Here is a 19,813-nt window from a genome sequence, read left to right as displayed (position 1 = left end):
CTCACGGGCCCAGCCGCTCCGTGGCACGTGGGATCTTCCCGGATCGGGGTACAAACCCGCGTCCCCTGCATCGGCAGGCGGACTCTCAACCACTACGCCACCAGGAAAGCCCACAAGTCCTTTGACGGACATATGTATTGTGAATATCTTCTCCCAGCATGTGGCTTGCCATTTGATTTTCTTAATAATCTCCTTTGATGAGCAGAGGTTTCTAATTTTGATGAAGTCCAGTTTTTCAGTTTTTTCTTCAGCAGTTCGTATTTTTTGTATCCTCTCTAGGAAATCTTTTCCTGCCTCAAGGCCTCAAAGGTATTTGCCTATACTAATTAACCCAAACTTTATATTTTGGTTTTGCACCTGAGTCTGTGACCCATCGCACATTAATTGTGTGTGCATTGTGTGCAGTGGGAGCAGTGGGGGCAGTGAGCAAAGACTCTTCTCTCCCCAGCTTTATGCAGTTGTCTCAGGACCACATGTGGAAAAGACTGTCATTTCTCCCACTGAATGGCTTTGACACCTTTTGGAAAGTCAATTGACATGAGTCTATTCCTAGGTTGTATTCTGTTCCATTGATCTACTTGTCTGTCCTCAGATCAGTACTGTACTGTTTGGACTACTATAACTTCCCTGCAAGTTTTGAAGTCAGGTGGTATGAATTCTCCAGCTCTTTCTTCTTTTAAAAAAACTTTTTATTCTAGGTCCTTTAATTCCATATAAATTTTAGGCTAACTGGCAAATTTCTACAGAAAAGACTTTTGGGATTTTCATGGGATTGTGTTGAATCTGTAGATCAATTTGGAGAAAATTGATATTTTAACAATATTTACTCTTTCAATCCACAAACATGGTCTACTTTTCTTTTCTTTTTTTTTTTTTTTTTTTTTTTTTGTGGTATGCGGGCCTCTCAGTGTTGCGGCCTCTCCCGTTGCGGAGCACAGGCTCTGGACGCGCAGGCTCAGTGGCCATGGCTCACCGGCTCAGCCGCTCCACGGCATGTGGGACCTTCCCAGACCGGGGCACGAACCCGTGTCCCCTGCATCGGCAGGCGGACTCCCAACCACTGCGCCACCAGGGAAGCCCCCTACCTTTATTTTCATTTCTTTCAGCAAAACCTTGTAATTTTCAGTGAAGAAATCTTGTATTGTGTAACCTTTTAAGCATTTATTCCTGAATATTTTATATTCTTAATGCCATTTAAATGATGTTTAATTATTTTTTGCTACTGGTATATAGAAATGTAATTGATTTCTGTGTATTGACTTTGTGCCCTGCAATGCTGTTAAATTTATTAGTTCTAGTCATTTTGAGGGGTAAATTTCTGTGAACACAATCATGTTGTTTGAAAATAAAGGCAGTTTTACTATTTCCTTTCCAACAAGTGTGTTCTTTATCTTTTTCTTGCTTTATTTCCTCCTTTTCACCATTAAGTTGTTAGCTCTAGGTTTCTGTAGATGTCCTTTGTCAGACTGAGGACATTGATAATTTGTGTTTTTTCTTTCTGTCTCTCTTGTTTTTTGGTCAACCCAGCTATAGGTTTTCTGATTTTATTAAGCTTTTCATTAATCTTCTTTATTGTTTGTCCATTTATCTTTTTAAAAAATTAATTTATTTTTATTTATTTGGCTGCACTGGGTCTTGGTTGTGGCACATGGGATCTTTGTTGCAGCATGTGGAATCTTTAGTTGTGGCATGCAGAATCTTTAGTTGTGGCATGTGAACTCTTAGTTGCGGCATGTGGGATCTAGTTCCCTGACCAGGGATCGAACCCGGGCCCCCTGCATTGGGAGCATGAAGCCTTAGCCACTGGACCACCAGGGAAGTCCCTGTTTGGCCATTTCTATTGTATTTCATTGTGTTCTACTATTTTTATTTCCTTTCTTCTAGTTACTGCAAATTTAAATTTGTTCTTATTTTCGTAGTTCCATAAAATGAAAGCTTAGATCATTAATTTTAAAAACTTTGTTTCTTTTCTAATATTAGCATTTGGAGCTACAAATTTCCCTATAGGAAGATTTTCCCTAGAGGAAAATTCCCTGTAGAAAAAGCACTGTTTTTCTGCATCTCATAAATTTTGATGTGTTTTCTTCACTGTCAATTGGTTTGAAATGTCTTCTGATTTCTCGGGTGAATCCCAGTCACTTTAAAAGACTCAATTTAAATGTTATGTCTTCTCTTTTCTGATGACTCTAGCCTATTTTCCTCTTTTCCACCTCATTCATTATATATTTTCTCTGTATAGTTTTATACTCTGTTTTAGTCTCTCATTTTTTTTATGCATACACATTTGTTTTATGTGTGTGTCTTTTACTGACTCCCAGAATGAACGATAGTCTCTTTGATTACAAGAACTCCATTGTATGCTGACTCTGTAAACTTTTTAGTACCTTGTGTGTAGTTGGCATACAATTAACAGACATTTCTTAAGCACCATTAATGTAGGAGCTATTGTGGATGATAAAGGTTGGGTATAATACAGATAAGCTTTAACTAATTTTTAACAGATATTAACTAATGACACAAAATAATATATAATAAAAGCCAAATGAGAGGAGACGTCATTAAACACTCCAGGTACTCTGAAGAGGAAGAGGAGACTGTAGGACAAACTATTTGAGGAGGATTTCAGAGAGGACTTGGGATTTGAAGTGGCCCTGAAACAGAGGTGGGATTTAAGTGAAGATGGAGGAAATGCCATTCCCACTGTGGGAAAACCATGTGCAATGGTCCTGAGGTATAAATGTACACTGCCCATTTGGAGGATGGGGAGAGACCAGCATGGGAAAACTAGGGGACAGAAGTCAGGGCTACTGTGGAGCAGGATATGGAGTTATGGGTTTGGCATACTCATTTTTTTTTTTTTTTTTTTTTTTGCGGTACGCGGGCCACTCACTGTTGTGGCCTCTCCCATTGCGGAGCACAGGCTCCGGACGCACAGACTCAGCAGCCATGGCTCACGGGCCCAGCCGCTTCGCGGCATGTGGGATCTTCCCGGACTGGGGCATGAACCCGTGTCCCTTGCATCGGCAGGAAGATTCTCAACCACTGCACCACCAGGGAAGCCCTGGCATACTCATTCTTGATGGCAAATCTGCTGTGCCATCTTGGTGCTCATGCAGTTTTCTTTCTTCCTTGGCCCTCTTATTCTGCATCTGCCAGTCAGAGCTTCTCAGCAGTGCTTTCTGAGTAGCATGGGAAGGAGTTTCCAGGCAAAATCCCCTGCCTCTTTGCACTGGGACTTAGGTAGGCACTCTTTGTTTTCTTTTTGGAGATTTTCTTTCTTGGTTGCCTCTGGAGTCCAGTCACTCCTCTGAAGCAGCAGTTGTGGTTTTTTAAGGCTGGTGGCCAGGAGGCCTGGTGATTTGGTTTGTTTCCAGGAAATCTTGTTCTAGTTCCACCCTCCCTGCCCAGTTCAAAGGGTGTCCACACCCTTAATTAAGAAAAAGGAAACCACGTTTTCCAAATGAATATCATAAAACAGAGAACCTAAGTGTACTTCTCTGGGAAGACCAAAGCACTTCTGTCTACAAACCAATATTGACATTGACCCTTTGTACCCATTCATTCCCTCATTCACTCAGGAGCCTTTGTTTTCATCGTTCTCTTCTAATGCATCTGGCTGGGAACACAATAGACATTTTCATCCCACAGAATTTTACTGTAGACCTTTGGTTTGCATAATCTTAAGCTAAATTTTTTGGGGGTGTGTGTATGTGTGCAGGACTGGTCTGAGACTTGGAAGAAGCTGCAGGAACTTGCAGTAGCATTGGGCCAACAAGGCTACTCACAAGGTGGGTAGCAAACAGCAAATTCAGAAGCTGGGCAGTCTGAGAGCCCAGAAGAGGGAGCATTAGGGCGACTCAGGGAAGGCTTCCAGAAACCTTGGGGGTGGAGCGGCTGAATTTGGATTCAGGAGGGGATAATGTAAGCGTCGTCTTAGAGTTGCCACTGAGCGCTGCATTTCAGGGGGCAGTTAGAAGCCTACCCTGCTGAGACAGAAGACCGTGTGTGGAGGGGGTGGGTGGAGAAATGAAGCTTTGGTGGAGACTCTTTCTTTAGGCTTCCCAAGGCCGAAATCTATGCTCAAACAGTAGCCAGAACCCATAGAATTAAATGTATTTCTAACTAAGATTTATTTGTATGCCCATGTGTAAAATGTATTATACTTATAATAATCCACTTTTTAAAATGCAGTGTGAGTTATGGCCAGTTAGGTTTCTGAGGTTGAAATCAGCCTCAGGCCTTGGTCCTGCTGGGTCTCTCGGGGACCCCTGTCTGCTCAGCCAGGCCATGAGGAGTGGCAGCAAATGGAATAGAGAAATTCTGCTTCTCTAGTGTCCAGGGCTGGGCAGAGACGTATCTTCAGGGGGTCCCACCCCCACCCAATGGCAGAGAAGAACCTTCCTCAGCAGATGGAGGGTAGGGAGGCTAGGCTGGGGCTGGGTCAGTTCAAAGCTCCCAGCGCACACCCAGTGGCAGCCTAACCAACCTCCCTAAGGGACTGGAGTCTGGATCAGACCACCTATTATATGCACTTGGGGGGTAGAAACCAGGAAACCAGCCGCATTAGGGGACACTTCAGGGGTATTCTTTAAAGCTCCTGATTTGTTGGTTTGGGGAGCTGAGGGGACTTTGATTTTTAAAATATACTGCATCTGGGACTACTGCTTTGGGAGACTCAGGCAGCTTCCTCCAACTCCAGAGCACGTAGTAGAATAAAATAAGAATAAATGGCTAGCTTAAAATTTAAAAAAATTCCTTTCCCCCAGAGTGGGGCCAGCCCATCGGGGCCTGCTGGCTGCTGGGCTCAGCTTCCTGCTACAGTGGGAAGCCGGCCTCCCTCTCCCAGTGCTGGGGACTGGCCCAACAGTGCCCTCGACCCTCACACCAGGCTTCTTGGCTTTGGGAAGAGATGTCAGGGTCAAGCTCTGTGACAGGTGTGAGGACACAGTGAACACTGTGTATCCCTGGTTAAAATGGACCTGTGGTGTAACTGAGTTTCCCCCCGTGGGATAGAGGGTCACTCAGCAGAAGGCTAGAAGGAGGCTCAGTTCCTGCTCCCTGCCTGGCCTGATCAGGGCATGTGGGGATGCAGGGAGGGGCCGCAAGCCCAGCCAGCTCCCTCGTCCATGTGCCTCTCAGTCCTCTGTCACTTCCTTCCTGTTTCGTGGCCCTATAGTTTCATAATTTTAAAAACTCTTCCACAGCTACACGCACTCTGAACTTCTTCTATTTTGTCCTTTTTGGTCACATGTGCCTTGGAGTTAAGTGTTTCAGCAACTCCCCATGGCCAGCTTCCCCGTGTCCTGCCCTGTCAACGCTTCAGGCCTCGGGGCTGCCGTCACCGCACTCCCCGTCTCACACAGTGTTGTTTTTCTCACCAGAGTCCAGACATCCTCAGCAGCATTGGCTATGAGACCATCATCCAGCATCTGAACAATGGTCGCAAGAACTGCAAAGAGTTTGAAGACTTTTTAAAAGAAAGGTACATGTTGTTTCTCTCTGAAGACAGAGGGTGGACAAAACACTCCCACACAGACAAGGACAGTTTAGTGGTTTTGTTTGTTTTTAATGGTCCACAAAACCCTCTGCTGTAAAGTTACGGAACGATCCCCAAGAAGTAAATGATATCTTTGTCCTAAAGCTCTTAGGAAGCCGTTCAAGAGAGAAGATTTATGAATGAAACAGCAAACAAAATATAATAAAATACTAAGTTTTGTGATACGTATGATACTGAAAGACCTCACGGGAGAGGGGAGCTTGGGACGACTGGCAAAAACAGAGGGCCAGCCTCATGGAGGAGGAGATCTTGAAGTGTCCCTTAACTCGAGGAAGAGATGGCTTTGGTCAGTGGAGCAACACCCAGGTGTCTATGGAAGGGCGGCAAGCAGGGCCTGTGCAGTGACAGCGAGGCAGAGCCTGGCTCAGAGACCACTGAGCTGCAGTGGTGGGAAAGATGCAGGGGCCAGTCGGGGTGCTCCGCAGGGTGGTGGGCATGGTGGTCTGGGGGGATCTGGCATGCTTTAGAGGATTCCCTCCCCTCCCCTTCTCTTCCCTTCCTTTCCTTTCTTTTTTTTTTTTCTTTTTTTTTTTCTTTGCGGTACATGGGACTCTCACTGTTGTGGCCTCTCCCGTTGCGGAGCACAGGCTCCGGACGCGCAGGCTCAGTGGCCATGGCTCACGGGCCCAGCCGCTCCGCGGCATGTGGGATCCTCCCGGACCGGGACATGAACACATGTCCCCTGCATCGGCAGGCGGACTCTCAACCACTGTGCCACCAGGGAAGCCCAAAATGCATCCTTTTTTACAACTAGAGTCAGTTTCAGGTGTGTTTCACTTTACATTATCAGGAGCGGGCAAAAAATTTAGAAATAGAATCCAAGAGTAGAGGCCCAAGAAAACACAGGATTCTTGCTCAAGCTGTGGTAGTGAGGGGAAGGTAATGTATAAGGTCAGAAGGGCATAAAAGAGAATTCACGCGCATGGTTTCAGAGCAAGTAGATAGGGTTGCCCACAGTACCAGGAGCAAGATGAACCCAAATGATGCAACAGCCATGCAAATTACCTCAGCCAAAGAAAAGGAGGGAGAGAGGGAGGAAGGAAGATATGAAGTCAAAAAGAGAAAAAGAACCAGGGCCCCAAACTCAAGAACAGATAGACAAAGCCACTTCAAGATCTGGGTAACTGATCCCAAGTAGAAAATTTACCAAAAGGGAATAATAAAAGTATTCAGAGAGAGAATCCAGGAAAAATTTCATGGAATGTAGAAGAACTAAATAGATCTGAAGGGTACATATAAACCAGGAAACATTGATACACAGTAATCAATATTGATTATGATTATTTAAGAATCAACATTAACATTCATCCTGGTTAAGTTATTTAATTAAAGAAAGAATACTTCAAGTATCTAGGAAAAATGAACCAAGTTTTTGAAATAGGAATGAGCAGCAGGGAATCCGGATGGCCTTGGGTTTCTCTTCAATGACAGAAGCCAATGGAACAAGTTCAGCAGAGTTCTGAGGGAAAGTTTAAGAACATTCATTACACCAGCGGGGTTGTCATTCAGATATAAAGGCCACACCATCATCAAAAAGTCTACAAATAATAAATGTTGGAGAGGGTGTGGAGAAAAGGGAACCCTCCTACACTGTTGGTAAGGATGTAAATTGGTGCAGCCACTGTGGAGAACAGTATGGGGGTTCCTCAAAAAACTAAAAATTGAGTTACCGTATGATCCAGCAGTCCCATTCTGGAGCATATATCTGGAAGAGACGAAAACTCTAATTTGAAAAGATACATGCACCCCAGGGTTCATTGCAGCACTATTTACAAGAGCCAAGACATGGAAGCAACCTAAATGTCCATCAACAGATGAATGGATAAAGAACCTGTGGTACATATATACAATGGAACACTACGCAGTCGTAGAAAAGAATGAAATAATGCCATTTGCGGCAACATGGATCAACCTAGAGATTATCATACTAAGTGAAGTAGAGAAAGACAAATATCCTATGATAACACTTACAGGTGGAATCTAGAAAAGATAAAAATAAACTTATTTACAAAACAGAAACAGACTCACAGACATAGAAAGCAAACTTATGGTTACCAAAGGAGAAAGGTGGGGGGAGGATAAATTAGGTGTGTGAGGTTAACAGATACACACTACTATATATAAAATAGGTAAACAACAAGTACCTACTGTATAGCACCGGGAACTATATTCGATATCTTGTAATAACCTGTATTGGAAAAGAATCTGAAAATAACATATATAGATACATGTATATGTATAACTGAATCACTTTGCTGTACGCCCAAAAGTAACACAACCTGGTAAATCAACTATACTTCAATAAAAAGTAAAAAATAATAATTTCAGATATGAAGGCCACAGGAAAATGGTTTCAAATATGAAAGAACTCAGGAAATACTGATGCCCTCCCTTCTGAGTCATTTTGGCAAAAGATCACAAAGTGATGAAATTCAGCCAGAAGATCACAAAGTGAAGAAATGAACCAAAATACAAATCTTAGGGATGGAAAAGCTATGGTAATAGGACTAGGGGTGAGCATCACATCCATTTTCATAAATAGTTAAGACTAAACAACTGGGGGAATTATGACTGGAGAACAGCGTGTGTTATAGACACAAATGAAGTAAAAATAATGTAAACATTGTCGAGGAGGTGGAGGTATGATAGTGCTAATCATCTCATCCTTTCACGGGCGGCTGTCAAACATCTGAAACTGTCTAAAACTGAAATAGGTCATTAAAATATTTTAATGTCTCAATCCCCTTAATTATTTTCATAAACTCCTTTTTAGCTTTAGGAGGATATTTTAGGAATTAATTTTTCCTGTGGCAAAGAAACAATTATTTGAAATTCAGCAATTCCTTCAGCTTCCTTTCAGTTTTCTTTTCTTCTGTGAAATTTAAATAAAATCAGGCTTAATGCTTTATTTTTAAATAGCATGTAGAATATAGTCTCATTCTTTTAAAATTACTCATGCCTGTCTGTCCATCCTTCCTGCCTGTGTATCTGCATAAAGAAATGTCCATTACAATCATCACCTGGTGTTAATACTAATTATTTTTAGTTGGTGGAATTTTGGACAGTTTGTTGCTTTCTTCTATGTATTTTTCTTTTTCCTTATTTTTGAATAATGAGCATGTATCATTTTAACAAAATGGATAAGGTCATTATTTAGAAAGGACAGATGAGAGTGGGAGAAACTTTATAACATGTAAGAATAAGTATTGATATTCATAATAAAGAACTTCTACAAAATAATAGGAAAAAGGCAAAACACTCAGTTAAAAAATTGGGATGATATGAGTAGGTAACTCATAGAAGAATATATACAAATGTCCAATAAATATATAAAATGCATAATCACACTAGAAATCAAGGAAAAGCAAATTAAAATGAGAGTTTTTTTTAACCTCTGTCACTAAAGACTGGTAATAATTAAAAAGGAATGATAATATCCAGTGTGGGGGAGGGTTTCTGGGAATGGGACTCTTACACACTTTTGGTGGGAATATAAATTGAGAAGGCTTTTTTGGAGGGCAATTTGGCACTGTTTTCCAAAATTTAAAACACATATTCCTCTGATCTAGTAAATCCACTTTCTCAGAAGTCCTAGCCTAGAGAAACATTCTCAGAGATGCCCATGAATATCTGTCTGAGGATGTTCATTTAGCTTTTTTTGGCAGTAGTGAAAAAACAAATAGGGTGACCCTGAACTGTGGAAAACTCCATATTATGAACATGGTGGTTAGCATGTACTGGTAAGGAAAGATCTATACGATGTATTTATTACTAGGTGAAAAACAGAACAGCAAATAATAGAATGATCTCAATTATGTAACCATAAAAAGTTGTGTATTTGTGAGATGTAGGTATGTAAATGCAGAAAAAGGACTGGAAAGGTACATACCAAGCTTAGCAGTGGCTCCCTCTGGGGAGAGGAGTGGGATTGGGGGATAGCGTGAAGGGAGACTTTTTGTGTTTTATTCCATATGGCTTTGTGTTGTGTGAATCTTTTGCAGTGAGAATGTATTCATAATATACTTTTTTTTTTAATTTGAAGAAAGTGGGGGTAGATGAGCTTAAAGGCCCATAACCTGATAGTATCGTTTAGATAAAGCTGGGGATGGGACACAAAGTGGAGCTGGTGTCAAAGGGCCATGAGGCTAGGGGAAGGGGAGAAGTGGGGGATGTTTTGTGCTTTACGCAGACCTGTGCCACACCGAGTAACAAGCAGATGTTCTTGTGAAACATGCCAACTGCAGGGTTTATATTCTGAAATTCCCCTCTCTTTGGTATGGTTTAGCTGTGTATTTGAGTTGACTATGAATGAGGAACTCTATAGGTTGGTTAAAGGATACTCTTAGAGAAGATGGGAGGGGTGGGCCTTAGGATTGCAGCATTTCGTGGAAATATCTTTTACTCCACTTAAAAAAGATATATTTTATATCTATATAGATTTATATAGATTATTTATATAAATTATGGATCATAGTTTTGAAAATTATTCTGTAATGTGCTAGCCAGAATTGGTCAAGGGGCCATGCTTGGTTTGGCTTTAATATTCAAACTAGAGACTTTTTGCTGGAGAAGAACACCTTAGAGATGAAGGCCACTCTTCTTTTACAGTGCTTCCTGGTTCTGTAGAGGGGAGTTTCACATTTTAGAGAACTGTGTCATATCTGAGCTTCTACTGTCAAGGGTACAGTTTTGCCTTCAAGGTAAGTGCCATGTGTCTGAAATAAGAATCAGCCCTGAGAAGGACTAATAACCCTCTTTTATGTTCCTCTTAGGGCATCAATTGAAGAGAAATATGGCAAAGATCTGCTCAGCCTCTCTAGGAAAAAGCCATGTGGACAGTCTGAGACCAAGTAGGTGCCACATTTCTTTCTGGTTTCTAGGTTGGCTGATACCACTCAGGAGCCCCCATCACTTAAGCAGGCAGAGCTGGCCAGTAGGGTGAAGTGTGTTGGGTGAAAAAAATTTTTAATTTTTTTAAAATTTCCAGTTGTGAAAAATATATAAAAAAATAGAAAGAAAGCTAAAATGAATTATGAAGCATAACCCATTATTAATATTTTCTAAATTTTCCTTGAAGACCTTTCCTATGTATACTTTTTATAGGTAGAATTATACATAATTTTATGCTAGAAGTTTAATAGAGAGGGTATTCTTGTTTTATTTATATGTATATATATATGTGTGTGTGTATAAACCACACCCATAGTTTGTGATAGCTACAAGAGACTCTCTTTGCACTATCTCATAGTCCTCACAACCAGTGTGAGATTTCTTTACCACAATTATTTATTCTTCCATCATTCATTGAATACTCTGAGGGTACAAAGATGGCCAGACACGGTGCCTACTTTAGGAACACACTCCCTCGTATACACGGCTGGCTTCATGGGCAGTCATATAGGATCTCACACACAGATAGGCTTCATAATTGGTTTAATGCTCTTTGCTGTCACTATTTGAAATTCTTAGTGATTTATAAACAAGGGGTTCTACATTTTCATTTTGCAGTGGACCTCCCAAATTATGTAGCCAGTCCTACTCACATGGAAATTTCTAAATTCCTTCTCTAGCATAGCATACTGAGGAAGACTAGGGGGAAATTGTTTAGGCAGACCTTTGAAGATCTCTGCAGATGTAATCACACCTCATGCTGACATGCACACTGCTTTGGCTGTGCTGTAGACAGCTGCAGAGACACGCTGAGGTCTGTGTCCCCTCAGAGGTAGTACTGAGAGCAGACAAGACATTGCCCTTCCCCTTCTCTTCTGTTGATCCTAAGACACACACACACACACACACACACACACACACACACTCACTCATCCCAGACTACAAAGTACTGGATTATTGAGGAGGAAGAAAACATTGGGAGATATTTAAAATATTAACAGTTACATAAACCTTAAAAACTTGTTACCCTCAGACATAGGACATTAGTACAAGGAGAATTTATTGATTATATTCTATATATTTTTGATGTTTTAAATGAAAAAATTTAAAACACACTGAAAAGTAAAAAGACAAACGTAATGAATGGCTGTGAATCCATTACCCAGATTTAACAATTATTCATACTTGTCATATTTTCTTAATGTAGTTTTCTGGTGGATTTAAACCTGGAGTCAGCTATTTTTCCAAATATTTCTCCAGGTTTTCCTTTCATGATTAATCATATTTAGAGATGAAACTCTGAGTTCTAGTGTTGGTCATTGTCACAGAGGTGTCACTGTTTCTAGGCTCTTTCAGGGGACAGATTTTAAAAGCCTGAGTTCATATTGATATTTCCAATTCTAATTAACTTTACAGTTCACTTAACTTCTTTCATTTTATATTTATTTCCTCTTGCACTGAAAAATCTTGGTTCCTGACAATATTAGCAGAATTATTTGCTTTATATGACAATATATAGTAAAATGTTTCAAAATAATAATATTAAACTGCTACTAACAATAAAACTTCTGAGTGAAACTTAACATTTCTTTGCAGTTCTTTTTGCAGTTCTTCTTGACCTTATATCCCACTAAGAACACTGTGTTCTAAGGTCATATAAAATACTATTTTCTCTGTGTGACTATGTAAACAGTTTTATATATAGTTAAGTTTGTTTGTTTTCAATTTTAAGGATTATTTTCTTTTCCTGCTTGGTTTAGTTTCTTTTTTGAATACGTAAAACATTTCTATGTTCGAGGTCAGAACTGCATAGAATTAGGTAGGTTTCACTGTCATTCAAGGAGGCTTTAGATACTTTCAAGGAAGATTAGTGGGTCAGTTGATCCAAAAACTTGTTTATTCATAGAGAAGCATAAGCCATTTGGGAAGATATCCAAAAAAATTTTAGGTGATGTGATGGAAAATAGCCATGTTCTCTCACATAGTACTTCTTGAAAAATATATTTGGCAGAATGAGTCTGATCCAAAGTGATATTTCTTGCACATTTGACTTAAACTTGCTAAATTCATGAAGAGACTATAGTGCCATTCTCTTCTGTGACGAAAGCCCGTCAGTTTTCCTTCTAAGAATTCCTCAGAGAGGAAGGTGCAACAGGATGTGAGACCTGGGGACTGTGTTTCCAAGGTGGAAGTGAAAGGCCATTCAGGTACTACTGTTTTTGTCACCTCCAGGATGATCTTTAGGAAGGTGCCCTAGATGAGAGTGCACGACTCTGTTTGTCCAGGGACTCAATAGGATTTTTTTACCTCATCGACCACTTGGAGAGACTTCCGCTTTCTGATGGGCCCTGTTAGGGTTTTAAGGCCAAAGTGCTTATTAAAAGGTGGCAGAATATTTTCTTTTCCCACAGTTAAGGAGAACACCAGGGAGAAGAGGGCATGGACGTTGCGAGAACACCATCCCCAAGGTTCAGATTCTATCCTCAGATTGTCGTCACGTTTTGGACATGGGAAACAGCAATAAAGTGATGGTGTGGGACAACAAAGCCGATGACAAACCAAAGGGAGTTTGGGGCTGCTATGTTAGTGGCATTTTAGGCAGTCACTTAGGGTGGGAGAAAAATTTTAGACCCTGAACAGACTTTATCTCTAAGTCACTTTCCAACTCCACAACTCACTATGGGGAAGACTTCCAGTTGTATCTGCAGCCATAGCCATCTTTCTCTCTCACTAATTCCAGTCAAAATTCTGCTCTCCAGTGGGGCTCAGTCATCCTTCTGGGCCACTTGTGCATTTGTTTGGATATGGACACTTTTCTAGTGCATTGCATTCCTTGAAAAATTGTATCATAAGATGGATAAAGTGTATGGAGACTGTGCAGTTATGTTTTTTTGCTCAGTGTGTTTGTAATAACTGGGAATGTTTACGTGAGAAAAGGCAGGGAGAAATAAGAACGCTTTGTTTTGGGACAAATAAACAGAGTGAGAAAAATGAGGTGTAGCTAAAAGAAGGGGCCAGCTGGAAGATACAAGGGTTATTAGTTTGCAAAATAGCAGAACTTGCCACCTACATATATACAAATAGAATATGATCCATGATCCCATGCTGTTGTGGCTAGGGGCTGGGGGACCATGATTTCACTAAGTCCCATTCCTTCTTGAGTGGCTGGAGTGAGCCCAGTGAGATATGCTTCCATGAAGACAGCAGTGAGCAACAAAATCCCCAGGGCCACTTCACCTTAAAAGGAGGCTTTTTTTTTTTTTTTTTTTTTTTTTGCGGTACGCGAGCCTCTCACTGTTGTGGCCTCTGCTGTTGCGGAGCACAGGCTCCGGACGCGCAGGCTCAGCAGCCATGGCTCACGGGCCCAGCCGCTCCGCGGCATGTGGGATCCTCCCGGACCGGGGCACGAACCCGTGTCCCCTGCATCGGCAGGTGGACTCTCAACCACTGCGCCACCAGGGAAGCCCTAAAAGGAGGCTTATTAAGGAAGTGTAGGATGGGGGTGAACTAAAACCATGGGCAAGGGTGAGCTATAAGGGAGGAGGAGCCATGGGTTATGAGGGAGAGGAGGGGGGAGACTGAGAGAAGGTACGAGAAATGAGTTATGGTCTTCTCCACAGAAACTGTGAGGTAAGAAATGTGTCTTGTTTTAAGCTGCTAAATTTGTGGTAGTTTGTACATCAGTGGTAGAACACTAAATCAATGTGTTTAATGTCTGTCTCCTCTGTTAAGACTCTTAAGTCTGGGACAATATCTGTCTTGTACTGTTGAATCACCAACATCTGATTCAATGCCTTGGCCCATAGTTTATGTGCAGTAAGTATGTGTTGATTGAAGAATGGATGAAAAAGGAGGTGATCAGGAGCCACAGTTTGAATCCTTCCTTTATGTATTCATATTTCTAATTACCATACTTTAAAGAATGACTGGTATTCTTATGAGAAAGGGACCATAACTCCCATATTATTGTTGGGAGAAATGAAGCATAAAGAATTTTGGCATCTGGCTCCACCCAGGTGGACACTGAAGCATTTACGATGCTTGTGCCTGGGACTGAAAGGGTAAGAGAGAGGAAGCTGGGCTGAAGAAGTCTTGATCTTTTGGTGTCTTCTCAAGCTCCCAGGCAAAGATCAGACCATAGGCTATCAGTTAAGATGAGGACTGGGAGAAACATAGAATGGCATTATAATAAGGTTATACAGCCAATTTCCAGAACTGAAATTATATATGTGCTTTTCTTTTAAGCACCCTGAAGCGGGCCCTTGACACCTTCAAGCTGCGTAAGTGATTCTTTAAAAATGTATTTGCTGTCTTTGGCAAGCTCCGTGTCTGTCATCAAAGGTGGGTTTTAATTTGAACAGCAATCTCATACTGGGTGAAAAAAAAAAATCAGAGCAACTCCTAAGGTGAGGAATGTTGAAATCAGAGTTGAAATGAGCTGGAGAACCGTCCACACTTGCACGTTATGATGTACATTTGACTTACTTAGGGCAGGGGTTCTCGCACTGGAAACTCAGGGTGAGGCCCTGGCACTGATCTTCCGGGGGTCCTGTCCAGTTCTAGTATTCCCTGGGCCTGTCACTCAGAATTTAAGACTTTAAGTCCTTCTGTTCTTCATGCTTCCAAGCTAAGGACTTTAATGTGGCACAGTATGTGCTTAACATGTTTCTGTAGCTAGTTGAGTGGTTCTAGACATCTTTCCATTTCAGTTCATGCAGATCTGTCTCACTCCTACATTTAAAATATTTTTATTCACCAAAATGCCACATTTCCTCCAGAAAGGTGATACTGATTTTTTCCCCATGCTTGCCAATACCAAGAATCTTTACACTTTAAAAATTTTGCCAAACTGAAAGGTAAAAAGTGATAGTTTTCAGGGTTTTAAAGCTTTGTGTTTTTTCAGTAGTTTTAAGGCTGAATACATTTTCAGATGTTTACTGGCTAATTGGCCAATCTTTTAAAAAATTTCATGTTTTTTAACCATTTAAAAAATACTGGAATATATATATTTATTTTGATTTGTGAAAGCCCTTTGTTACATAAATTGCAAATATTTTTTCCAGTTTGTCATGTACCTTCCAACCTTGTTCAAGGTTATTTGACACATACACAAGTTTAAAATTTTTTCTTAGGTCAGATCTGTCAGTCTTTCTAGCTTTAATGCCATCTTCAATTTGTTTTCTTAGAACAAGAAAGATAAGCATTTCGGTTTTTCTATTAAAAAAGTAAGCCATGCTTATTACAAAGAAAATAAAGGGAAAAACACCAATAATCTTTCTATCCAGAGATAAATTTCTTACGGGCTCATGAGGTGTTAGAGATGGAAAGAACCTTAGAGTCACGTAATGAGAAATAGGATCGAATTTGAAATTGTAGTGGGTTTAGTAATGTGTGCTAGCATGCAAGCTCCATGAGCTTCTCCCTGGCCCTGGGCATACACTAGGTTAGTAGCAGTTAGTGGTAGGAAGCTAAGCTAAAGGTTTGCCAGCTTGGTCTTGGTGGCCAGGGAAATGCTGGACACATGGAGGGGCTCAATAAATGTTGGTGACCAAGTGAAGCAGGTTAACTTTACCACTTGCCCTAGCATTTTGTATGTATTTTAACTTTCTGTATAGTTTCTTTGGTTTGAATTCAGACATGTGTAGATCTTGTTTATTTTTTTAAATGCTTTTTGCAGAAGTAGACAGTGTGGCACAAAGTCACATTCAGCTTGCACAGACTCTAAGAGAAGAGGCCAAGAAGATGGAAGAATTCAGGGAAAAGCAAAAGTTGCAGCGAAAAAAGGTTGGGTTTACGTATGTGTTAAGATGTTGCCATTCTTCCAGCAGAAAATTCCAGGCTTGTTTGTTCATTAAACTCCTTGACCCATTTCCTACCCTCAAGCACCCACACTCTCCTTTTAACCTATGAGATTATTTACTGGGAACCATACGGGCACTCAGTCTAGATGGTGATGCCTCTGTGCCCATTTGCATGTTAGGGCAGTTCTTTTTTAATTGTTGTAAGAGTCAGGGATCCAGCCTGCTTTCCTCTTCTTTTTATATCTGCTGCCACTGTTTAAACTATGACTGGAAAGGGGAACCCTTCTGTCTTCATAAGGGTCTAGCATGTGCTACCAAGGTGGTAGGTTCTCAGACTACACTCCTCCTCCTGGGCAAGGCAGTAAGGGGAGGATAAGAAGTGGAGGGGACCCATGTTTCCCCTGGAGACCATAATGTCGTCCAACCATCCTATTTTACAAATAGGGAAACTGAGGCCCTGGGAAATTCAAGTCTTTTTGGCCTCAAAGCAGATGTTTACAGGCTCTTTTTCATTGATAGGATTTATTCTGGCCAATTATATGGAAGGAGATGGGAGTGAACAAGAGTTAATAAAACTGGTAAACATTTGGGAAGTTATAGGCATCAAGAAAAGAAGTCCAGGGCTTCCCTGGTGGCGCAGTGGTTGAGAGTCCGCCTGCCGATGCAGGGGACACAGGTTCGTGCCCCGGTCCGGGAAGATCCCACATGCCGCGGAGCGGCTGGGCCCGTGAGCCATGGCCGCTGAGCCTGTGCGTCCGGAGCCTGTGCTCTGCAACGGGAGAGGCCACAACAGTGAGAGGCCCGTGTACCGCAAAAAAAAAAAAAAAAAAAAAAAGAAGTCCAGATTTATATTAAAGTGTTCCTTAGACTAGACCACTGTTCTGACTTCCTTCTGTTTTGTTCCTAAAAGACTTGTACATTCAGGTTGGCCTGGCAGCCAGATAGGGCCCTTCCAGAACTTTTACATTTAAGTAATTAATTAATTAAATTTGTTGGCCACACCAGAAGCACGGAGTCTTAACCTCTGGACTGCCAGGGAAGTCCCCAGAACTTTTTTTAACATCTGGTCTCCAGGGTTGGAATGAACTTCACGTGGGGGATAAGCTCTTCCCTATTTGGCATCCGAACATTCCCACCCGGGTCTCTCCAGACAGCTCTGCGTGGACTTTTTGGACATCTTTCTTCATCTTGGCCCTTTACTGTCTGGAAGTCTGCAGTGTGTATTCAGTAAACAGCTGGCTCTACCCCTACCTCAATCTCAGCAACTTTGCCTGTGGTTCTAAATCAGAGTCTAATTCCAGCTTCCTTGGTGGCCACTTGGCATTCAGAGTGGGTGGCAGTATCTTAAGAGCCTGACTGCCTTACATATATTGACCTTTTATGAGCCGCTCTTACTGCTATACCTCTTATAGGAAGGAAGGGTAGAAACCAACCATTAAGGAACACCATGTCAGGTGTTTTCACACAAACTCAAGCTTCATGTGTGAGGCTTGAGGGGGTGCATCTGACCTAAAGTACTTTTCAGAGAAAAAATAATATGTGTATTACACCCATCTACTGGACGGTCAAACTCTTTTTGGCTGACATTGCCAGCCCTACCTGCCTCTCCAAAGGATTTACAATTTTTCAGAAGCAAAATGCCTTAGACAACCAGAGTCTGTGCACACACATGATTTCCCCTAAGAGGAGAAGAGGGTCATTTCCTCACATTCTTAAGTGCCCTCGGTTGCCTTAGTTATTTCAGGGAGAGTTTTGTTAATTTTGCAAGGCTTCTGAAACTTCCCTTCCTAGCAGGTTACAAAGACCAAGTTCTCGCAGCTAGAAGAACTGTTCTGAATTCTCTTAAGCAACAGAGGCGCCTGGGCTCATTCCACCACTGTCATCCAAGTTCCCTATATTGTGTGCTCTCAAGAGCAGGAAAACACTTTCTGAGCTTTCTTTGCAGAGTCCGAAGTTCATTAATAAATTTGTAATTACTTGTGTCGCAGTGAACTCTGGGTTGTTCCACTTCTGTATCAATACCTTTTTTTTTTTAAAAAGCAAACTTTTGGAGAAAATGTGTTAGTGTTAACTTCTAGTTTTCACTGGTCAAACCCTGCATGTGCTGGTCTCTCACTTCTTGGAAATTAAGCCATTTCCAGGAAATCCATCAGTTAGTTTCTTTTAGCAAACTGGGACGGGGGAGGTGCAGATGGAATGGCTGGTAGAAGTTTTGGTGAACTCACTTACAGAACTACTGTTTTCTGAGGGTGGTAACCAATGCGGCCATGGCCATCTCTCCCCCACAGCATAGAGCATGGCTAGAGAGACCGACGTGACAGTAAATCATGACAAAGTGTGATGAGCCTTAACAGGTAGGGAAGTGAAGGTGCCAGCTGAACATGCAGCGGGGACACTTAACCTAATTTATAGGTCTGGGGAGGCCTTCTGGAGGCAGCGACCTTGAAGCTAAAGCCAGCAGAGTGAAAGGCAGTGTGGGTGAAGGCAGAGTGGGAGGAGTCTCTCATCCCTGGAGGTTGGCAGGCAGGGAGGCATCTTCAGAGCCACTCTCAGGAGGCTTGACATTTTAGGTGCTGGAGTTCCTTCCCAGCCCAGAACGTCCTAAACCTGACAAAGGCAGCATGTGGTCAGCCATTCTCTCCTTTGGTGCCCATATTAAGATAGGGACGATCACAGCAGAATGTTCTGCCTGTGTTGAGAGCAGTCTCCAAAGGGAACCTCTTTGGTCATGCAGGTTGTCACTTCCAGTTTTCAGAGTACAGTCTGAATGTATGTAGGCAGACAAACAGACCACTCAGCAGCTCTGTCAGTAATTTACTGTAGGGTCACTTGGGTCATTTATAAAATCTCTTCTTCCTTTTCCCCTCCCTCTTGCATCTCCCCACTTGATAGCATAGAGGATTGTGTTTTTGCACTATTTTGTGTTATTGATAACAAAACATAATCAAATTTCTACTGGAGTTGGTCTAAGCAGAAAGAATGAGTCCTAGAAGAAAAACTTCCCCAAGGAGTCCTTAAAGAGGGGACTTCCCTGGCAGTCCAGTGGTTAAGACTGCACTTCTACTGCAGGGGACACGGGTTCGATGCCTGCTTGGGAAACTAAGATCCCATGTGCATGGTGCGGTCAAAAAAAAAAAAAAAAAAAAAAAGGACTCCTGAAAGAGAACTCGTGACTTTCTGGGGTCACCATGAATAGGCCACCCTACAAGTGAGTATGGACATGAGGAGACTTAAATCAAGGTAGTACAGCAGACAGAGCTGGACTGGGTGTCACTGAGTGGCCTTGAGCAGTATCACCTCATGGGCCCTGGGGATCATACCTGTCAGATGAGAGCTGGACTGCTGCTTTCTAAGATCCTGCCGACATACAAGTGCCAGGAATCTTTGAAGGCAGAGAGAAGAATGGTATGAAGTAGAACTTTGTAGACATGCGAGAGGTGCTTGAAGCAGGTGTTAGGTAGAACTTGGAGATAAGGAGGCCTGGCTTGGGCCATAAACTATAAATTAATAGCAGCTCCTGAACTGCAAGAATGGCAGTGTGTATATTCAGAGTAGAAAGGACGAC

At 41.9% G+C, this 19,813-nt stretch overlaps 1 protein-coding gene across 1 annotated transcript in view; it reads left to right on the top strand.

Annotated features, from left to right (window-relative positions):
• The window catches only part of PSTPIP2 (proline-serine-threonine phosphatase interacting protein 2), an 82,404-nt gene that overhangs the window by 46,360 nt on the left and 16,231 nt on the right, over positions 1-19,813 (top strand). The window contains exons 2-5 of the mRNA XM_082639982.1: positions 5,382-5,482; positions 10,330-10,407; positions 14,693-14,727; positions 16,125-16,231. Coding sequence (XP_082496108.1) covers positions 5,382-5,482; positions 10,330-10,407; positions 14,693-14,727; positions 16,125-16,231 — 321 coding nt within the window. The remainder of the gene's footprint in view (positions 1-5,381; positions 5,483-10,329; positions 10,408-14,692; positions 14,728-16,124; positions 16,232-19,813) is intronic.

The sequence above is a fragment of the Mesoplodon mirus genome (assembly GCF_964341445.2).
Source record: "Mesoplodon mirus genome assembly, chromosome: 13".
Classification (NCBI taxonomy): domain Eukaryota; kingdom Metazoa; phylum Chordata; class Mammalia; order Artiodactyla; family Ziphiidae; genus Mesoplodon; species Mesoplodon mirus.
Note: the sequence above shows the minus strand (reverse complement) of the source record. Positions and strands in the feature narration are given on the sequence as shown.